General features: G+C 40.4%; 1 protein-coding gene across 16 annotated transcripts in view; it reads right to left on the minus strand.

Moving 5' to 3' along the window:
• THADA (THADA armadillo repeat containing) overlaps positions 1-23,780 on the minus strand; it is a 229,432-nt gene that overhangs the window by 150,173 nt on the left and 55,479 nt on the right. For 15 of the 16 annotated variants that reach the window (XM_084828927.1, XM_084828928.1, XM_084828930.1 and 12 more), the window contains 4 exons: positions 23,498-23,630; positions 19,787-19,900; positions 15,998-16,120; positions 15,429-15,520 (listed from right to left, as the gene is read on the minus strand). In XM_084828927.1, the coding sequence (XP_084685053.1) occupies positions 15,429-15,520; positions 15,998-16,120; positions 19,787-19,900; positions 23,498-23,630 (462 nt within the window). The remainder of the gene's footprint in view (positions 1-15,428; positions 15,521-15,997; positions 16,121-19,786; positions 19,901-23,497; positions 23,631-23,780) is intronic. The other variant, XM_084828934.1, reaches the window with a different exon arrangement.

Genomic DNA, 23,780 nt, shown 5'->3' on the forward strand with positions numbered 1-23,780 from the left:
TAAGGCGACCCCTGTGAAAGGGTTGTTCGACCCCCAAAGGGGTCGCGACCCACAGGTTGAGAACCGCTGCCTTACAGAGTTTTCAGTTTTAGTGGCAATAGCTACATGTTATATTTAAATGCCTGAGTCCAACTTTAAGCCAATATGCGTGCCACGGATATACACAGAATGTAGTACATACACAAAAGCCTCTGAGGATTCAGGAGACTAACTTAGCCTACTTTTCCAGACAATAAAAACATAATTGAAAACGAATGTTGCACTATGTTTTCTTTTTGTCCTAGGACTGCTCACTTACTTTTTCCATGCACACATTATGTAATTATATGGATTTAAATGTCTTCAAACGACCAAACACAACACTGGCACTCTTTACTAAATGGTCCTCTATTACATGACCATAGCATCCTGTAGGAAATCATTAATTGCTATGACAATTTGTATGCACCTATCATTTCGCAATGACATATATTGCATGTCATCTGTTCTACAATTTATCATATTTCATATTTTTCAGAATAAAGGAGGATTCCATGACCTTGTTCCCCGAAACATATTAACAGTAAGGACAGGAAGGCCTGGCGTGCTATGGTCCATGGGGTCACGAAGAGTCGGACACGACTGAACAACTGAACAACAACAACAACAATGTGTACAATCTGCGAATCAACTGTCCCATTTCTGAATGGGAAAAGAGGCAACTGTTCAACACTTAAGGAATGTTTTGCCACCAAATATCTATGTAGATGCTTACCAGCAATCTCACAAAGACATCAAATAAGTAATGAAATAATAGGACATACAGTTGGTACAGTAATAACAGGGCTCAATTAATTATTATGCTTCCACTTTCCACAACTGCTTTATCTATGATGAGCTGCTATCATTTTACCTGCTGATGTTTTGGACATTGAATCAATCAGTAAACTGATAAATATCTGCTCAAGACTAACTAGATCTTGACATACCACCACGGGTTGAGGTCACAGTTGCAAACAGGTCATGTAAAACTTTTTCTTTTGAAGGTTTGTGATGACAAGATAAATCTAACCTTAGCTGAAGGCAGAAGTCTCACACTACCAATTCAACATTGGTTAAAAAAACAACAACACACCCACCAGAGAGCAGTATCCAACTATGTCATTCCATTAGCGCAAATGATGATGCACTATCAGAAACTAGAGTCTGAACTATGTGCATCCAACTAAAGTTACGTTTGCGCAAGCACGGTTGTACAACCCATTTCACATATCTCTTGTGCAACCCATTGTGTAACTACTTGCACAATGGGTTGCACAAGCATAATGGCCAACCGCTGGCGCAATAGAAAGAGTCAGCAGACCTCCACTAGTGCTATTTGAATTTGCAGAATGACACCGTTGGATATTGCCCAGAACAAGCAATCTGCCATGGGCAAAGTTGTTGTAAGAATTGGCCCTAAATATGCTACAAAGCAGACAATATCTATGAAAATATTTTGTGGAAGCTCTGCTGACCCCTTCTCTCTTCTTAGGCCTTGGGCAACCAGCTGGCAAGGAAAGGAGGAGAATATTAAAAGGTTGTGAAACACTTCACATACACATCCTATTCTTCTCACCCCTGCTGTTCCACTGCACATAAAGCTCTACACAGTTGGATTCTTATTTAAACCTTCTCTTTTTGTCAGGCAGTTGGTAAAACAGTATGTAAACATTCAGTTTTCATGCAATCTGCAGAAAGGAAAAGTAGGTAATTCATCACTACATTCAGTTCCTGGTTACATCAAAATGCAAATATGTTTAGTACCTTAAAGGTACACAGTAGTCTAATCCCTAGTGTTTCAGTATTTGGATTAGACTATCTTCCTTAAAGTAACCACATCCATATGGTCGGTACACAATGGATTAACCAGCAGAAAGTTAAGATTAATTTTATATAAGGAAATTCTTATGAACAAAATACTTTGTGAATTGCAAGTGACTGTTCCTTTCAAGATAACCACTCTTCCTTTGTCAAAACTAATCCTCTTCTTCAAGTTAATTTGCACAATTTCTCCTAAAACATTTTTAGGAATAAGAAGACCTTGATAAATACAGAAAGATCCACAACTGAACAGCTAAAAAGTTACCTTAGTTCATTGCAATCATTTGTAAATCTCTGGTTGCTAAGGTATTAACATACAAACCTCTTCGAGGATAGCATCAATTAACTCTTCCTGCTGATGAAATGGCAGCCATTAGTGGAATCGGGAAAGGGGTGATTCCAATACCTGCCTGCAGCCTCTTACATGCCCTCAAAATCTACTCCAGAGGGTTGGGTGATCCTCTGGAGCAGATTGGGGAGGTGGTGGTTGCCAGGGGAGAGAGCAGAAGTCCCATTGCACAAGTGGACATCCACTCATGCAACATTACGGTATTAGGTATTTTGATAGGGATCTGAAGGGCCATGCACAGAACACCATGCATGCACTGAGGGGTTGGCAGCCCTACTTCTTACTCCCATGGCTTAGATTACAGTCCCTTAATTTACAAGAAAGCCTGAAAGGTTGGCGGCCCCTCTTGAGTGGAACTCAATGAATGCAGCACAAGCTGATATAGCTGGAAAAGAAAATTAGCAGCCTCCCCCCAGTCCTTAAACGCCAAATAGTGTGTGCGTGTGTGTCGTTTACAACAAAAATGGTCAGTTTTGTGTTGCTTTGATAAAATTATTACAGCCATTGCTGTAGTTAGTGGTGGGAATTACCTTCAATTAAAAAAACCCCAACAAGCTAGATATATGAAAATGCTTGATTAATCAAGTATAATGTTTCTTTCCCACAATTCTTAAAGGAAAGTTTAAAGAATTTCTACCTAGTTGGCCACTTTTTGTGCCAGGACTAAAAATGTTGATATTGCTTTAATCTTTTTCAGACAGTGTTGCATTTTCCTGGCAAAACATTACCTGTTAAGGATGCACCAAAATGTGGTGCCAGGTGTTAAGAAAGAAGAGCTCTATCAACACAAATATTTCAGCTTGAAATCAGAGTGCTAAAGAGTCATGTTTGTAAAAGAACTCTTGGAGTTTTTGTTGCAAAGAGTGCTTTCTGCAGGAGCACTCATTATTCAGCATCTGCAGGCCATTAGTTACTGAAGTTTCAGTAAATGTATACCTTTTCATGAAGGAGAATGAACTTCTTGGGACTAACAGACAGTTAAAATATGTTTTTATTCCAAGAATGAAGAAAAAAACCTCCTGGCAAGAATTTAATGGTAAAACCTTTAGAGGAAAAACCCTACTCAGCTAGCTACATGTTTCTCCCCTGAAAATAAAACCCCAGGCCAGTTCACGTGTATATCACTTCATTAACTCAGCATATTTAATGTTACTCAACTAAAAGTGTGAAGTGCTTTGATTGAAAAATAGTGTTTGAGTTGACATCAGGTGACAAAGTTCTGCCTTTGCTAACTAATTTGCAAGGACTCATTAACACCTTCAAGTCATCATTTGATGCTATAGTCAAGTGATTAACATGCAGATTTGAACCAGGCCATCGAAAGTGAATAATATTTTCATAGTTCATACGGGGGGCCAAAATAAAGTCAGATGGTTGTATCCAACGCTGGCTGTCCACCAGCGAAACAGAAACAGCTGCTCAAACACAACACACACAAACACCCCACACAGCCTCCAAATCTATTCTGGAGGATTAGGGGACTCCAGAGCAGATGGGCGAGGGGAGGAACAGGACTTCAGGGGTAATGAGAGCAAGTGGAAATGCACAACATGCAGAGTCCTAAAATGAAGATACATGGGGGACAACTCTCAAGTTGAATAGATTTTTATCCTGCCCTTCAAATAAGGGTGGTTACATACAATAAATATACAATTCATACAATAAAATAATGTGTACGGACAAAAAATATATGAAAAAGCAGCGGGTAAAAGCAACAGAAAACCAATCAGCTGAAAGTGGTCATAAGTTCTTATAAGACCTAGGAAAATAAAAAGACCTTCACGTTGTGCTGACAAAATGATAATGTAGCTAACAGGAAAGCTTCCTTGGGGAGAGCATTCCAAAGACAGCACACCACCATCGAGAAGGCTCTCTAAAAAGGTTGAGATATAGATTGACATGATCCTTATGCTCCCATCTCACCATTCCTTCCCCTATTTTGTCCAGCTGAACATATCAGAAGGAGGGTGAGTATATGGGAGCAACTGTGAAGTGGACCTCCCAAAACATGACATTTCACATAAAGGGGAATTTCATGCATTTCAAGTAGCTACACCTATGTAAATGTTTAGATTATGGGGAGAGATTCTAGTCCTCGGTAACTTCAGGACTGAAAGATAACGAAGCTAACCACTCCAATAGTAGTAGGATAGGGATTGGCAGAAATTTAAAATCTAGTGAAAGTAAATATGGTTAGGCCCCTGCTGAACTTAACTATGGAACACATCTTTACATAACACTTTAGTAGGGATGTGCATCGGATTTTGCCGAAGCCTGAGTTGAACTGGGCCCCTTCAGGTGCTTCCTGAGGTGAAGTGGGCTTCCCTCTGAAGTGATCAGACCCAAAGCAGGATCCTGCACAAGGCTTTGTTCACAATTCAGCTTCTGAAAGGCAGACAGCGTGTCACCAAAAATAGTGTTTTTTGCTTTTGTTTCCTTAACCTGATAAGGGGGGAGGGGGGAGGGGGGTTCAGTGCACTTTCTAATCATAGGGCACATTTTATGAAGAGTTCTCCAATCACTTTGCTTTGGGGGTGGGCAAGGATGGGATCGTGAGATGGCCATCCTTCCAACGCTACCAGGTTTCATTATGAAAAAAACTTTAAAGTGGGTTTGAATCATCATAACACACTAGCCCCTGCGCTTATCCTTCTGAAACTTTGCAGTTTTCTTACTCTATGTCATTTTCAGAACAATGGTCCACCAGAAACAGGGGGATACAGACATCATTTTTGTGTGTTGACACCCTCAAAAAACAAAGGCTGCTCTTGAAGAACTGCCCCTGCCTTACTGAAACTTTGCAGATTTGATCCTGTCAGAAGAGGCAACTATCCCTGCACATTTCATCCAGTACTACGAAGAAATAAAAAAATGTTATCAGCAGTTCCTTTAAAATAAATTAAAACATAAAGGTGGATAGCACAAAACGCACTGCACCTATTTTTCTTAAATTTGGCAAGTGTAATTCACTCCTACTATGCCTGCAAACACGTCCAGGTCTGACAAACAGAAGAAACATTATAGGGCTTTTTTTTTTATTTCCCATGAAGTCAATGTGGGGCATGAAGCCCCAGAATTCAGAATCTCAACTGAATCAGAATCCCACTACCAGAGTCAAAGTGGGCAGTCTCCAAATTGGTCCAAGGAAAATCAGGTCATTTTCTGAAGTCCTACATTGGGGTCCAAGTCTAATCTTGTGGTCAGTGTACACCTCTACACATTAGAAGCCAATTATTTCTCTTTATGCATGTTCTCAACAGTTTAGATGTATTATACCAAGAAAAAGAATGACAGGGGAACTAGAAGGATCATTAAGCATCACTGAAATGAAAAAAGATTGATAAATGTGGCATTTGTTTTCCAAGGAACAACAACATACTTAAATACCAGAAAGCAAGCAACATTGCTTAAGTTCATTGACTTGGGAAAACATTCTTTTATACTGCATAGTTCTAAAATAAATACTTTAGAGAAACAGAGAGCAAGCCATTATACCTTGGTTTTCATTTTCTTTCAGATAGAAACTGCTAGAGCAAACATTCCTACTAGTTTACGTTGCCTGTGTTTTTATGAAGTTAATAACTGAACTGTCAATCAAGGCCTATATAAATACAGTAGTTGAATGCTTTCTGCTTTAGAAGCACTCTTATTTACAAGAGCAGCCAGCCAAAATTTTGAAATGACTGCACGGTCTGTTTGCTTTGATCTCTTTTATGCCCCAGTCTCTCAATACCTGTTAGTTTGCTATTTATGATACCTTTGTGTATTTAGGCATGAGAAGAGCAGCTGTGGAAAGCCCGCACTTCTTAAGAAAATCAGTGTTTGAGGGGGGGAACTGCATCAGATGGTGCACAGGAATTTTTTAACATCTCAAGATAAAGTCCTTTTTTAATGCAAAGGGACTGACAGCTATAATGTTCCAAAAATAAAGCTCAAAAGTGTTATTTAGGCATACGCCAGCTTTGTGGCTGCACAAACAACACTCATACTGTATTTACTGTTTAAGAAGTTTCCAGGAGATCCCAAAGTAATCTCAGCTGATTTACTTCCTTTGATTACTGCCTTGAAGGATTATCATAGCTCTACCACCAAATAATGTACTCTTGGAACAATAGTGCTTTTAGCATTCTGAAAGAGCTTTCTCCAACAGTGAGGCACAAAGTTTTATAAAAATTGCAGCATGTCTGCTTGGTAAATTTAAGGAAATGGGTATATCTGTTTACCTTGCACCCCTCTCCCAAGCAAATCAAATAGTGGTTGTAGCCAAAGAGGAAATTTCCCCCACAAGAACAGCAATGTTTAAAGGAGACCCAATGCACACAGGCACCTGGGCAGCCAAGGAGGAAAAAAATATATTAAAAAATACAATGAGGAATGATGTTCCAGACTAAAGAAAACAAAACAGAAAAAAAGAACTGAGAAAGCTTCCGCTGAAAGAACAAATGACCAAAGATATGGAAACCCAGAGAATGTTCTTCCGGTGCTGCTCCTGGAACAGCTAGAAGAGAACGGAGTAGAAAGGCGCTCCCCATTTCAAGGTATGTGTACACACAAAATACTTCTCCTGAAGAGGGAGAAGGAATGGGTGCCAGCTCCATGGCTAGAGCTCTAGTCTACAATGTTCTAAGACTAATTCTGCACAGCCATAGATCCCACAGGTGAGACTGCAGAGACTACAAATAAGGTAAAAAAGAAAAGAGTACAGTGGAAACCATCTTCAGTATCTAAAGAACTCTAAAACAAGTACCGTGTGCCCAAAGTGATTGTGGGGTTCAGTTTCTGCTTTTGAAACTAAGTGAAATTTCAAAGTTGTTTTTGATATGGCATGTGGGTCTACTGTTGTTCTTTTAAGTTTTTAAAAATCCACAAAAAATGATCTGAAGTAGCAGGCCAATGGAGCTCCCTCAGTAGCAGAGTACATGTTCTACATGCAAAACATCCGAGGTTCATTCCCCAGGATCTCCAGAGAAAGATGTCTTTCTGAAACCCTGGATAGCCACTGCCAGTCACTGCAGAGTGCAGAGTCTATACTGTAACTAGTACTCAGCTAGATGACCAATGGTCTGACCCAGTATAAGGCAGCTTCCTATGTTCTTAATGTTCTTGCAGGGAGGACATAAGCACCACTAATTCAACCAACATGTACTCAAAGAAATGGACATGTAACCCTCTTAAAGCAGCCCTAGAGAATATGCGATCTTCAGCTTGTATCCAAATTGTTGCTAGAAGCTGAAACTGCCTCCCTCCACTATGCTGCCTGCTATTCAGAATTCTTATCTGTTCCCTATAATTGCATTTAATATTATGGGAACTTAAGGCATGTTGTTTATTTGTTAATGTTTTGTATCTCGCTTACAAAAATAGCCTTGTTCCAATAAACTATTTTTTAGCACCCATTTTTTTAAATCTTCAGATAGTAAAAAAAGCTCTGGTTCAGAATTACTGAGAGACTGGTCCCAGGCTTCTATACAGGAGAATGTTATCAGTAAGAGTTTAACCATTTAAGCATGACTTCAGGCAAGCAAGAAGAATTTACCTGTGCAGTGTTGCATGCAGTCATTTAAGTCAGGCTGGTTCACATGGGCATGCAGTTTTATCATACCAGCAATGGGCAGTGCACTGGTGTGCAAAGACTACATGCATAGTGGTTGAGGACACAGTTTGAATAAGATGCCCATAGGCACTGGGGATAATGAACATGGCGGCAGCAGCAGGTGGCTCACCCAGCTGACTGAGTACCAGGCAACCCAGCTGCACTGCCTGCAGTGCTGCCACTTGTCTCTACTGCTACCCAGGCCACCCGTCCCCAGTGCCATCACTCATCCCCAACCATCTCCTCTGCCCTTGGTAAGCTTTAGGTGAGGGGGACCAGGGGCCAGCTTCCCCTGAGCCCCCTCAAACCTGATGCCATCTCTCGCTGATTTTACCTCCCACAGTATAGACAGGTTGCGACCTTTAACTGTAGTTCTTTGAGTGGTCATCTATGCATTGACACATATGGGCTCTGCGCCTACGCGGAGCCTCGATTCAGGAAGCTTCTACAGCTGAGGAAGTTTTGGCAGGAACCCCTCCCCTGCCTTCCAGGGTGCATTTCTCTAGCAGATGCCCACTTATTCCCTCAGTTCTCTTTCGACCACCATTGTGTACGCCTCATAAGGAAGGCTCTCTTGTCGTTTCGCTGTTAAAATAGCAATTTTGACAAAAGCTAAGGGTTTTTTCACTTTCTTTCTTCTTGTATCAGAGTATTTCTGTCTTCTTACTGTTGTTAATTTCTATTATTTTTTCGCAACTTTCGCAATTGCCCTCATGGGTGTATGGCCCTCAGGCCCCCTTCAAAAGTGCGCCCACTGAGAAGCAAAACTGCCGCCCTCAGACAGCCACTCTCTCTGCCTGTTCTGCTTTGGTGAAGGGCATATTGTTGATGCTTGTCCCCACTGTAAAGCCTTCTCGAAGCAAGAGAGAAAAAATAGGTCAGATCGGCTGAAAGCCACACTTTGGACAAGGGCTCCGGAATCGATAGAGGAGCCAAAAGATATGGCAAACCCACCAGTTTCGCCCTTGCATAACCTGCCTGCCAGTATAACAACCTTGGTAAGCTTTAGGTGAGGGGGACGAGAGGACAGCTTTCCCAGAGCCCCCTCAAACCTAGTGCTATCTCAGATTGATTTTATCTCCCATAGTACCTGGGTTTTTAAATCAAGTTATTATGAATTAAAAAATAAAAGACTAAGTTAATATAGATTCAGTTTCCAAAAAAAGCCGCTAAAATCTGATTGAATTAAGATCTCAAACAGTAATATAATTAGAACATACAGTAAAAGTGAACTTATATCAAAGAAATTCAAAGAACTGAAATATTCACTAGAAATGAAATATTTTAATGATTACAGATATAAGTTGCAGACCAGCAGTGGGCATGTACTCTTGAACTATGCATGCACTTGCTGAAGGGAAAAACAATAAACCCTAATGAGTACTAGGCTTGAATACATAAATCACTTCATTATATTGTGGCTGTAATCCTGATATTGTTTAGCATCTCACACAGATAGAGTAACTAAAAGTCTCACACTTTGTACCAATTTTTTTTTTTTAAACAACCTATCAACTTCATCTTCCAACAACCTTTGTATGCATTTGAATTATACAAATTCAGCCTCTGAAACACTGGTGCTTCTTTCCATAAATATTCAATAGAGAATCTACTCTACCAGTCTGCACTCTCTTAGCGGGGTACAATGTTCAATAATTAGTAATGCCAGAATTATTTTATCCGCTAAACTCATTCTCTCTCTCGCATGCACGCACATGCACGCCCACAGGGCTTTCTTCCAAATCTGTGACAGCCACATACCTCTCTCTAAAGCCTGTTTAGAATCCTGTACTTCGTGTGAATTTGCCAATTCAGTTTACAACATAAAAGTACACAGGACAGAATGAGAACTGCCATTAATATTCGGGGGTGAGGGGTTAAGTGAAAAAAAAAAAGTATACTCAGCACTTACAGCATTCAGAACAAAGAATGGTGGCTGTGATCAAAAACATGGTACTACAGAATAGATGGCAGAGTTTCGGAGAATCTGCCCTGCCAAGGGGAAAAATGTTTGTCAATATCTGAACAGTTTTCCTGATCAGTACTACTAAGGCATTAATTGAAATTCACAGAAGTCTGTACTCAACATGCCAGTAAAGGAAGGATCATTACTCATTGCCCAAAGTTGTAAACAGAAGATAAGTGTGCTTCAGGAAGTTACAGGTAGGCCCTGCTGGTATCAAAGTTCAATAGTTCAAACCATTTTTTTCCATCCTCATTCCTCAGCAGGTATTTTTATACAGCTGTCCAAAAGCACAGATGATTATTTGCACTTAAACATCATTCCTCAACCTTTACTAATGTATAATACAGATTGTTTTACACATTAAACAACAACTCTGTGGCTGCTGCTACTAAGCATACACTGAACAGGGAGCCACAGTTCTCTGTACCTGAAGGAAATATGTTTTCAAGCACCTGTTTATCTTATTCACATGTTACATCTTAAAATGTAATGTATGAAGTGAATCTATGTCGAAGCAGGAAACCCCATTGTACCATGAAGCCCCTATAACAACTCAGAAACAGGGGGAAATCTGCCACCCACAGTGGAGATTAAATCTTCCTGGCTCTTATGGGTTTAGAGACACACAATTTAAAGTTTAAGTGCAACTCTTGCTAAAGAATGCGGAATGAGAACGCAAAAAAAATGCCCCAATCCATTATATTTTTCATTTCTCATGATTTCTAACTGCATATATATAGTTTTTAAAGGTACATTTTTGAAGGCAATCTGGGAAACAAAAACCACCCATGTTTAGGTGTAACACACATCAACCATGTTCCCCAAAGTATTATTTCATTACATGTTACTGAGGCAGCTAACCAGACTTCCAAAATGGCTCTCAATGGCACATAATTTGCCCATTCTTGCATCATCTCAGGTTTCAAGGAACTGAGATAAGCATTTATATCAAAATGTTGTTGTTGTTCAGTCATTAAGTCGTGTCCAACTCTTCGTGACCCCATATATCAAAATACTTGCTAGGAAACGAGGATATAATTTGTTTTACATAACTAAACTTCTTTATCAGTGGGATTTACCGCACAGAAACAAATATGAAATTGTTACCAGGAATCAATTGGGAGTTATGGGATTCCTTTAAGTTTAATTCGGTAGATGTTCCTGTGTGCATTAGTGCGTGAACTGCAGCTTACACAACAAAAGTCTTTCCTCTATATACTCTTGTTTATCACGTTCTACAGGATAAGGAAGAAAACGTGTGTTAGACTTTCAGTTAAGCTACGCCCATCCCATGCAGAGTTGAGAGGTATGAGAAGGTCAAGAGGAGTGCAGAAGTAATGAGCCAGGGGAGAGCTTTAGAGTAGAGTGGAGGGATTGTTCTGTTGAGTAGGAGAGAAGGGAGTGGACGTCATCTGGGCATGAATATGTTTTCCACCAGTTGTTTTAAATCTATCTACAAAAGAGTTTGGCTAAGGGAGGGAAAGATAATGTTTAAATGGTGTAAGCTACCCTGGCCTGCACCTGTGTCAAGGGTAAAGCAGACATGATTTAAACACACATATGAATCAAATGTAAAACTGTAGTTTTAAATGGGTTCAGAAGGTGCTCTTTTGTTATTCTTTATCAATGTGAAGCGTAGTACTACTGCCGTAGGTTCTTCTAGGAATTAAAAGAAATGTTTTAAATTGTCTGACCTCTTCGTTTCTTTTCAAAACATTCTGTAACATCCTCCTCTAGATTTTCAGCCTTGGATATGGAAATACTAACTTTATTGGAATGATCCCCAAAGTAACATTCTGGCACAAGCCACAACTACTTGAATGAGGCTTCCTCTATCATCACACAGTCTGGAGGATCAGGCTTCCCATTCATTTTGATTACACCTGCCCACGTGGCCTACTTTTAAGAGGCACCCATGGCTGCCAATTAAGTCAAAAGGCATGGGAGGTGCATCAACACAACATCTGTGGAAACAAGATCCACCTTTATGAAAAAGTTCCTGCCCTCAGGCTTCCCAATTCTAAAACGTTGGCTCATTTAAAATGACCCCGAAAGTTATATAAAATCTATCTGACTGTATTCCAAACACAGTACAGCTTAGAAACAAAGGCTGCCTGAAGGGGGAAAAAAAATCACATATAGTTGATGTAGATACACAGCATTTATTCTGCAACAAAAACCATGCATCAAGAGAGACATCTAGTGGTTTTTTATTACAAAAGTGACCCAAATGCCTAACCAAGATACATACATATAAAGTGTAGATTTCCCGAAGCAGAGATTCCCGTTATAATTTTCAGGTAAAGGATCAGGTCCCAAAAGTCATCCTTTAAATTGCGATAATGCAGTTTAGAGCTGCTTGGAGGGCTCATACATGCTATTTATTCCTCAAGACTCTTACGAACTGAAAACCAGGTGATGTCAGAGCCACCAGCCACAGGATGTCCAGATTTGGGCTGGAGATTTGCTTCCTGAGCCACTGCTCATCCACTGAAGATTTTGGGATTCCTAGGTCTCAGCCAACTTCCCCTTTTTGCCACTGCATAACTGATCATGCCCTTTCATGTCTTCCTAACAGCACTTTGTACAATAAGACACCATGGCTACAATCCAATGCAGTCTACTAGCTTTTTCCCATTTAAATCAAACCTATAGGCTTAACTATGTCTAACTCTCATGTTGGATTGTGGCCCTTGTGTGTATCTTCCTTGGACCCTGTGCTTTACACTTGCTCCTTCCTCACTCTTTGCCCTGCTGGACCTCTCACTTTTGCTCCATATCTGCTCTGTTACCTACTCCTGCTCAGAGTGCACTTAGGAATTAGACCTTGGTCTATCTTCCTGAGTACAAACCAGCCACTTCTAAGCTCTCTCACATGCAGGATCTGCTCAGTGTTTCCTCCCCAGTCTCCCACCCCCAACTCAAGAGACCCTGTCCTGCAGTGGGACTGCAGATGTGTGAAATCCATGGGTTCACACCATTCACAAAAATGACTATAGCTAGTTACTAAAAGCTCTGGGTAAATTCATCCTTCTATAGAAATTATAGCATGTTCGATTTTAAAAGCGAATTCTAAGTAATGTCAGATATTACATGTACACCTGAGTTGAGTCTTTGCTCTTTCAAATTTTTATTTTGCCATATGACCAATGCCTTTCCAACACAATTAAACATTAATGGGGTAATACATGTAGATCAATCACATCACACTGAATTGTGAAATAGTAATGTGTAGCACCTTCCAGTTACCATGTGCAGATTGTACTTTTTAAAAAGAGGTTTTTTTAATGTAAAACTTTTGAAAGATTATAAAGATATTTAACTAGCTTCTTATTTAGTTGTTGTGGGGCACAATCCTACATATGTTTAGCCAGAAAAGTCCTACAGTTCTCAGCATCCCTCCAGCCAGCCATACTGGCTGGGGCATGCTGGAAATTGTAGGATATTTTTCTGTCTAAACATGCATAGCATTGCACCTTTGGGGGTGCAATCCTATCCAGATGCCCATCAACCTCCAAATTCAGAGGCTGAAGGGCACTTATACAGAGCGGGAGGAGCACGGAGGTGATCTTCGCCTCCGTGCTTCTCCAGCTCTGCATTTTTGCTATATATTTTTTGCCGATCTAGCTAAGGGAGGATCCCCTCCACGCCCACAGAACCACCTCCTTTCCCTCCTCTCCGAGGTCACTTTTGCAGCATCGGAGAGTGGTTCTCTCCGCACCAGCTGGGAGGGGGAGGGGGCAGGAAGCTCAGACTCCTGGGTTTGAGGTCAGATCACTGTCCCCGACCTTGGATCCAGAAATCTGAGCTATCCTATGGGTCCCCAGACCCTGTCTAGGGGCCATAGGACTGCTCTCTTATTAACTTATTTTAAACCTGGAATTAAACATGATACATAACATCTAAAACATATTCAGACCTCAAACCCATTTTGTCATCACCATTATTTCTCCACTTACAGATTAAGTGTGACTTCATCTGAGCCAGATAAAAGGGTCAGATTTAACTGATAGTCCTTTACAACTAGGGAGCAATACATGCAGAGCTGTTCTACATCTGGCAGAAGTCACAAATTACAACCTGTCAGCCATTTTTAAGACTCTTTGCACAACCCATACCAGCAATGAACACAACTGCCCCACTCTTCCCTGTCACTCAGACAATATACCATAAACACAGAGATAATCCCCAAGTGTGCCCAGTGTAGTTCCTCGTCACAAAAACATACTCACAGCTCCATGCGTTCCTCCTAACATGCACATGGAACTGACTAGATCAAAATGTGAGGCCACTGCTGAAGTACAGCAACGCGAAAACAACCAAAACCAAAAGAAGCACATATGCAAAGGTTGCTGCTATGCTTGGAGTTTTAAGTGCATCTTTTAAGAGATGGGAAAGGTAGCATTTGTGAAACTAGGGCTACAATCCCATGCACACCTACCTGGAAGTAGGCCCCCTAAACTTAATAAGAATGATTTCTGAATAAAAATGCTTAGGATTGCACTTAAAAATACAAGTCTACAGTTAACTGTAGATTAGTTCCAAGTTGCAGCAAGCACAAATGTCTGAGGTCTACTCTTGAGCAAAGTGGAGAAACAGAAAAACAGCAGTTCAGTGGATAAGCAAAAGGTAAAAACACTGCAATGCGAGTATTTGCTTTCAGCAATTATAAAACTCAGTCATGTCATCAGGGCCAGACATCACGACATACTAATAAAACAGGTTTGCTAGATCCACAATATAGTCATATAATGTAGACTTCAGAGATTGGAGTCTTGGACATTCATCAGTAAAATACTTAGTATTTAGTACTACATTCTGAATTTCCCTTTGGTGGATCTTCAGGTAATAGCATCTTTCTCACAGTCTTTATATACAGATGTCTAAATGAATCTCTCTCTGTATATACACCTATATACATATAGACAAAGGTCCGCATAGTTAAAGCAATGGTATTCCCCATAGTAACCTATGGCTGTGAGAGCTGGACCATAAGGAAGGCTGAGCGAAGGAAGATAGATGCTTTTGAACTGTGGTGCTGGAGGAAAATTCTGAGAGTGCCTTGGACTGCAAGAAGATCCAGCCAGTCCATACTCCAGGAAATCAAGCCAGACTGCTCACTTGAGGGAAGGATATTAAAGGCAAAACTGAAGTACTTTGGCCACATAATGAGGAGACAGGATACCCTGGAGAAGATGATGATGCTAGGGAAAGCGGAAGGCAAAAGGAAGAGGGGCCGACCAAGGGCAAGATGGATGGATGATATTCTGGAGGTGACAGACTCGACCTTGGGGGAGCTGGGGGTGGCGACGGCCGACAGGAAGCTCTGGCGTGGGCTGGTCCATGAAGTCACGAACAGTCGGAAGCGACTGACCGAATAAACAACAACACATATAGCCATGTTCCTCAAAAAGATATTTGAAAATGAAGAGGCTCAGCCACACTCAACAGCTGCCCTACAGCTTAATTTTAAACCCAATTTAACACTTGCTGCTCACAGTAGTTATTTTTTTTTACCACAGAGCTTAATTCTTGGCATCAGATCTGAAACAAGTCTAGAAATGATTTAGTAACATTATGCTTCATATATATCCATAAAAAGTAAACAAAATTTCTCAAATTGTTCTTGGCCATAGTATATTTTACAAGGGCACTTCTTAGCATCAGAAGGAATATACCTGTTTTTTTTTGAGTTCTCATCCTTTCCTCTCTTAACTCCAAATATTCTTGTAATTAGGGTACTGAAGAGAAGTGTAGATGAATTCCTCACCTAATATATCAAGCAACATAAAGATTAGTGTTAATCAGTGTTTTAGTTTTTCCAGAATGTTTACATTCTATATATTATATTCTTGCTAGAGAAAAAACCAAGCAGACAATGAAAAACAATGTTCCTACATGAAGGAAAAATATTTTGCTTTCAAACCAAAGTTAAATGACAGCATAGCCTTTTAAAAAATTAGCGTTCAAGGCAATATACAAAATATAACTAAGCTATGATGACCTACAGAATTCGGAGAGAACTGGATAAAGCCAAATTTCAGAGGTTCTGTAGGCTGTTTTTAGCATTTGTTCCATGCTAGCATGTTGTCCACTCAGCATACATCCCATATAACTCTATAAAAAGAATTCATAACATTTCAATCAGACATTGTAGCGTTATTGAGAAACGCAATCAATGTCCTGGTTACCATTATTAACATGTGGCTTTCCAACTTAATATACTCAAAGTAAAGGATCAACTTACAGCCCAGACAGAAGATGTAAAACCTAATATTGCTGCTCGCACTCCATCTGCCACATAAGGAATTATGTTTTCTCCTAAGCGGGTATCCTTGAATAAAGCCCTCAAGATATTTAAAGCATGGACCTGGGGTTGGGGGGAGGGAGAAAAATCAATATAGCCTACTTAGTTGTTGCAAATGGCCTCAAAATTATGTACTACGACCTCATTTACTAGAATGATGAAAAGATAGCCCCAGTTCTAAGATAAAGCAGGGTTTGCGAAGTCGATAATGCCTATTGTTACACCGAACAGAACATACTATAAAAGGAAGAGGTTTTATGGCAATTTCCCCACTGCTCTTCCTACATTCTTTGTTTGCAGGATCCCACCTTGGTGTTATCTTCAGAAGTGAAGAACTTTGGAGGGAAAAGTTTCACTGAGTTGCTTCTCTTCTGCCGAGTATAAAATTTTATACAACAGACAGATTAGGATATCCTTTTTTATAAATTACCTAAATTCATAAAGGGGTATTTCCTCTTCTTCGTTACCCCGTTGTTCTGAGTAACAATACTAGTTCAGAGCCTCTGTCGCACAGCGGCTGTTCGCATGTAATGGCAGCGCTTGGCGACAAATCAAGGATTGCGAGCTGCTTCCCGTTTATAGGTTGTTAGTATGACATACTAACACGGACATTTTGGGTTATTCGTGGGGTAAATGACCCAAAGTTAACTTAAAAGCAAATTGTAGGTTAACTTTGGGTTGTTTAACCCACAACAACCCAAAGTGTCTGGGATTGGATGTCACACTAACCACCTACAAACAAGCCAATTGTAGGTTGTTGAGTAAAAGCGGAAGTGGCAAGGAAGTAGGAGGCGGCACACCTGCTGTCACCCACTCATGCACAACCCATGGGTTTTTTAAACCATAAGTTGTTGTTACGTGCAACCAGGTCAATATGTAGATTTCTTTTTGAAAACCTTTATGCCTCAAATACATTCAAATATGGGATTCTTTGGAGTTTGTTGCAAATTGGGAAGAATCGAAATGAGAGAGAGGTCATGACAGTTGTCACTGTAAATGAGCACTCCACAGGAGAAAGCTCTTTGAGATACTTGCATACACTCTTGATGGAATTAATTATGGACATCCATCTGCCAGGTCCTCGCCCTGCGGTACTGCCTGTTTTGTGCAGGAGTGTTGCTTCGGATGTTAGGAGAAGCTGGCATAACCAGCAAGAGGAGAAAACCTCTCCCTGCTAGTTGATAACATGAGCTAGCTGTACTTAACTCTGGGGAAAGGTCTTTATTTGCTCGGCCAGAAGTGGGGTGACAACTGCAGCTCTATTTCTCTTTTCATCTTCATCAGGTGAGGCTGTGGATGTGCTAAATCAGTACCTGGCTGTGACAATGGACTGGATGAGGGCTAATAAATTGAAGCTCAATGCAAGACAAGACTGAGAGGCTGTTAGTGGGTGGTTCTTTTGACTAGATGGAGGATGTTTATCCTGTTCTGGATGGGGTTGCACTCTCCCTGATGCAGCAGGTTTTGTAACTTGGGACTTCTCCTGGAAGCATCTTTGTCACTTGGGGCTCAGGTGGCCTCAGTGGCTCAAAGTGCATTCTACTACCTTCAGCTTGTGGCCCAACTATGCCCCTATCTGGACAGGGATAACCTGACTTCAGTAGTCTATGTGCTCTATGTGGGGCTGCCCTTAAGGACTGTTCAGAAGCTGCAGCTTGTGCAAAATGAGGAAGCCAGATGAATAACAGGGACCAGAAGGTTGGAGAATACAACACTAATTCTGGTCCATTTGCATTGGCTGCCTGTACGTTTCCAAGCCCAATTCAAGGTGGTTTTAACCTATAAAACCTTACACAACTCAGGACAGCAGTACCTGATGGAGCACTCTCCCCACATGAACCTACCTGGACACTACAATCAACATCTGAGGTGTTCCTCCGAGGGAGACTCGCAAGGTGGCAACAAGGAAGAGGGCCTTCTCGGTGGTGTCCCCCCCCCCTTTATGGAATGCTCTCCCCACTGAGGTCTGCCTGGTGCCAACATTGTCATTGTTCCAGCACCAGGTTAAGACTGTCCTCTACTCCCAGGCATTTGACGACATACAATGGGGCATTTATGTCAGTTGTTTTTATCAAGTCCAGTATCTTATTGTAATTGTTTGTAGCAGTTTGAAATTGTTTTTTAAATTTTGTAGGTTAAACATGTTATATTATTTTTATTGTTTTGTATTTGTGGCTTATAATTTTTGTGAACCGCCCAGAGAACTTCAGCTATTGGGTGGTACAGAAATGAAATACACGATAAATATAAAATAAAAATCTACCTCCAGTAGCATTAATGTAGTTAATGTAATTAAGGCTACAATCATATATCCCCTTACCTGGGAGTAAGCCTCATTGAACTCACTAGGACTTACGGCTGAGTAAACACGTATAGGGCTGCACTGTAAATGTCCTTGTGCCAAATTGTATATTGACCAAAACACCAGAGCCCTGACAAGATGTACAAGAGAACATTTAAGCAACACCTGTAACTCAAAATCAGGTGTTCCCTTGTGGATCACTTCATAGAATACAATCACACCATTCAAGATCTCTCATTTGGGGGGGGGTATCTGACACCTTCATTTTTCAACAAGCTTTTATTTGTTTTTATTTTCCCAAGGTTTACATTCTGTTTTGGAAATCATACTTTTTAAAATTTATTCTTTCATTCCCCTTTTCAGGTATATAAGTGTGTTTATGGAATATGTGTTGGGACCTATACTATTTCATTGATACCAGTTTTTATATAGACCCGTGGAGACCTGAAAATGCAAATAAAGGGTTAATTCCCCAACAACTCTGCACGTTTTTTTTTTAGTGCTTAAAGTATATTATATAAAGCTCATTATAGGAAAACCTTGAATTCATTTGGTTACAGAGTGCACTAGGGATGGTGTGGTGTGCCTTTTAGGGCCAGTACTTCACTGACCTTAAAAAGCATCCAGAGGTTTTTTAAACATCTATTTTGTTTAGTTCTTATTTGTAGAGAGGAATATTTCCATATTTTACTATCTATTTATGTGTTATGAACGTTTATCATCCTTTTCTACTGATACTTTAGTATTAGTTTTACCCTTACAGTTATAGTGTATAATTGTTTTAATAGCTTATGAAATCCTTATTGTAGTGTCCCTAAAGAAGAAATGTATTTTGAAACATATTGGGCCGATTTACCTTTCTTTAACATGGGAAATCACTGCGCACCATAATTCAAGAGGTAGTCAATTCTGACTTATCCCAAATGGAAATTCTTTTATTGATGCATCCAAAAATTGCATTTGCTTTTTTGCAGGTGCATGATATTTTATAAATCATATTGTAACTGACCAAGATTTACAGATGTCCCTGAAGTTGGCCTAAAGCTTGTACTGCCTCACCAATAAAAGGTTATGGTGGTAACAAGTGCTATGCTAGGTAAGTGACTGTATGGTCAAGCATTTGGTCCTCAGAGAGTACCCACAAGATGTCCTGTGAGATTCCACAAGGATAGCAAGATGACAATAACCATCCCCTGATGTTCATCCCCCTTATGATTCATTAATCACAACATCCTGTGAGAATGAATTCTACAGGTTAATTGTGCATTATATGTAGAGGTACCTTTGGCCTGAATCTGCAGCCAATCAACTTCATTTAGGACCCCAGGAGCTAGCCTAAATTGCACTACAATTCTACAGCAACAATATCCTAAACAAAAAAGAATACTTTTACTGATTTTTGCATTGTGATGCAAGATATGTATTACCTGAGGGATTGTGCTTGGTGGTGCATTTGAAGGTGAAGCTAAATATATCAATTCTTTCATTGTCATTTTTAACAGGGCTGTTTTACCCTTCTTTGGTTCTGAAGCTAGCAAAGCCTAGAATTTAAAAAAAAATGATATAGCATAAAAGGTACACATTAATCTTTTGCAAACAGATTGGATCCAGCAGGTTTCTTCAAAGGCCGGATACAAACATGTGTATTACACACATTTACATAACACAAACAGGGAGCATAAGACCTACTTCTCAAGTCCCTAGAAGGGGGGGGGGGGGAGGACGTTTAAATATTAAAATCAAAACCAAAATCATGCTTTGCTGAAGAGCCAACTTTTGTTGAGATGAACAGCCAGCCAAAGAAAAAGCAAAGACCAAGAAGACAAACAGAAACTGACAGATGTACGAACAAGCAGCAGAAACAAAGTCCTCAGAGTAAAGAAAAAGTGTTACTGTAGCATATAGTTGTGTTTTTTATTTCATTCTCTACCTCACTGACTGAAGTCTGCACACACTCCGTGGATTACTATGGGCACGTTTTATTAAAACTGACAATGTAATGCTGATGTGGCGCTATTTGAGATGGGCCCAGTTTTCAGGTGAAGCGGCAATACCCAGGTACCCTTTGTGAAAGTGAAGTAATCGTCTCATAAAAAAATAACAAGCTGTCTATGCTAAATACACATAGGAAAAAGGAGGATGAAGAAAGAAATGAGTGGTGATGTGGGGCACCACCTGTTGTACCACTGTTCACAATATTCTCAGTTATAGATTATGAGAAAATGAGCTGTATAGGAAGTAGAGTCCATGACATCATCTGCCTCAGAAACCATTACTAATTTGAGAACCAACACTTGAAGGATGCCGGCAGGCAAAGGTGCCCTAATGAGAGCTGTAGAGCTACATCAGCTATTTTTGCATTTTATTATTCTAAACTATCCTTTAAGGCATGAGCTATTCTGTGCGCTGTCTCATCTCGGGAAGCAAGTTTCTAAGGACATTTTAACTCTACGAAACACCACGAGTGGGGGGGGGATTGAGCTTTACTTTTCAACTCCCCTATATCCTGCCATCTCCCTTGCAAAATGCTTTGAATAAAAATATTTGAAACATCTCTCTTAGCACAGACAAGCATTTCTACAGGATTAACATGCATACATAATTTTTACTTGGTCATTTAAGCACTGCGTTATTTATTTAAAACTTTTGTATCCCACCCTATCTCATTAAGATCTCAGGGCAGCATAGAGATAAAATCAATTTAAACAGTATGAAAAAATAAATAATTTAAACAGCTACAAGCATATTAAACCATTAAACAAGCTAATATCAATTAGAAAATATAAAACAATAAAAACAGTATGCATCTTTAGGGAATTTAATTAGCCCTCAAAGGCTTTGGTGAAACTTGGCGCTGAAATGAAACCAGCGTCTGCACCAATCGGGCCTCCAAGGGGTGGGCATTCCACAACTGGGGTGCCTCAGCAGAAAAGGCCCTCTCCCACGTCTCACCACAGTGTATATCTCGCACTGGTGGGACGCAGAGGAGGGCTCCTCCAACAGATCTCAATCCTTGGGCAGGCATATATAAGGAGAGGCGTTCCTTCAAATATTAGGTCAAGGCATGTATTTATCTGCATTTCCAGCATTCCATATTCCAAGCTTCCAAGACACTGTACTTTACAGTGCCTTTATTTCTTCTTTTACAAAGGGTGTATATTAAATGTATTTGCATTGCCCTTAGCTAGCCATGCCCAGCCTCACTTGGAAGGAGCTGGAGAATAAGAAAGACAGGAGAATAAGAAAATGAAAGATACATGTACTGTATATGGAAGTCACACAATTTTACTGGGATTTTCAAGGTGTTTTTACCCTGCAGATTTTACTGGTTTCAAAAAGCAACCTGTGACGAAATCTACATCCCTTCGAAAACATAAAAAAGTAATCTGAAGGTACATAATACATACTGAGGTGCATACTGTACTGAATCAATGGTACAAGTGTTAAACAGCTATGGCAAAACTCCAAGGGACATATTTGAGCTCCAATGAAACAGGCTCTCACCGGTCTTCATACTATATTAGTTTTTCATAATAATAGATATTATTATCTCTGTTTTGGATTATGCAACTGTAGAAAGCCAATAAATATTTGATTCATTTTACTGGGACTACAGCTCAGTTTTGAACTATGTAAGGGAGGAGGAACAGCAGGAAAGTTTAACCTTTTGCACAAACATCCCAAGACATCATACATACATCCTGTTGCATATTATTTCTTCAAGCTGAAGTCGATTCCTGATCTTCAGTTCTAGTTTTAAATCTCCCTAGATGGCTCTCATTTAAAAAGCGTTTCGCTTATTTTAGGAAAAAGAATGAGCCATCCAATCCATCAATTTTCAAAACTAAAGTTTCCAGGTAACTATGTAGGAACACTTTCTAAATACAAACATGTCCCAAAATGCTACTTATCCTCATTTCGGTATGAACTGTAACATTGATAAGCCCCAACACAATGCCCTAGAACAAGACATTTTCCCTACACAGAAAATAGCAATGGCAACAAGTGTTGCCCTATCATCACACCATAGCTTAACTCCTTAGAGATCAGGGTGTAAAACCCACTCATTCTCCTTCAGGACTTTGAAATGCTTCTATCTTCAGTTTAATAACTGCCTTCATAATATGCTTTGTAGAATGTCTGTAACACAGGCAACAGTGGTCAGGATCCAACAGTGCCCTTGCGCTGACGGCAAGGTCCACTGGTCCCAATATGCACACAGCCATTCCCTCTGGCCCCAGCATACGCACAGCCCCTACCATGGGCAGCCACACTGTAGTGCTTCCAGGGGCAAGCCACGGAACAAGTGAAAACACTTGCTTTTGGAAGAATCATGACCTGTCCCTTCCAGAAATGAGTGTTTCTGCTCATTTTGCGGCTTGCCCCAGGAAGCACTACATCACAGCTGCCAGCAGTAGGGGCCATGCACCGGGGCTAGCAGGGACAACCGTGTGCGTACTGGGACCAGTGGACCTGGCTGATGGCACAAGGGCACCATTAGATCCTGCTCAGTAACACAGCTAACGCTAACACTGATAATAACAATTATGGGTTCCAGGTAAGCAGACTTCCACTTGCACAATGGAATTTCCCCCTCCTGTGTTCCCCCCTGCACCCTACCAAATCTTCCCTGGAGGGTTTCCCCAACCCTCCAGAACACAGGCTGGGGACACCAAGGGTGGGGACCATTCCGCCAACGGTGTACAGATGGACACAATGGGATTTCATCCAATATATGAATAGTACTACTATTAGCAGCTCAGGGAGGCTTGCTATCCCTGTTAAGCTTTATATGCCCTTCCAAAATACTGAGACACAGATCCCACTAGAATGATTCTATTCTCAGTAAATGCCAGTCAACTGCGCTGCACTGCATTCCAGATTCTGCTTGATTTATGTTTTGTACAATCCCAAATGAAGTGTATAAGATTGCATAGTTGTAAATGTGTTCAGAATGTGTTATTTTGCTTGCATCTCGACTGACAAACATAGTTGCACTGGAAGTAAAACAGGTGCACGGGCTGAAAAACAAAAAGCCCACCCCTATGCATTTAATTAGCAAATAGAAGCTGTTTTACTCAGACTCAATCAAGAAACTCCACCCATATTAAGATCAGATGCCCATCTATTTAAGGTACCTGTATATAGAATGGAATTCCAGCACTCCGTCTAGTGGCACAAAGTTTAGATGAAGGATCACTCAATTTAATTTCTTCCAGTACATTGTATAGCCATTGCTGCGGTAGCTTGTTCAGGCTTTCATTGTTACACCTGTAACATAAACAAGCATATAAAAACAAATGAAATACTAGAATTTAAAGGGAGAATTTGGTGAAGGAAGGATGGAATGTCAGAAACAATATCCCCCCTTCTCAGACAGACACAAATCAAGTGCACCCCACTGGCAGCATCACCATTGCC

This window comes from Heloderma suspectum, chromosome 1 (assembly GCF_057233095.1).
Source record: "Heloderma suspectum isolate Gila_16-S chromosome 1, 16-S_ref, whole genome shotgun sequence".
Classification (NCBI taxonomy): domain Eukaryota; kingdom Metazoa; phylum Chordata; class Lepidosauria; order Squamata; family Helodermatidae; genus Heloderma; species Heloderma suspectum.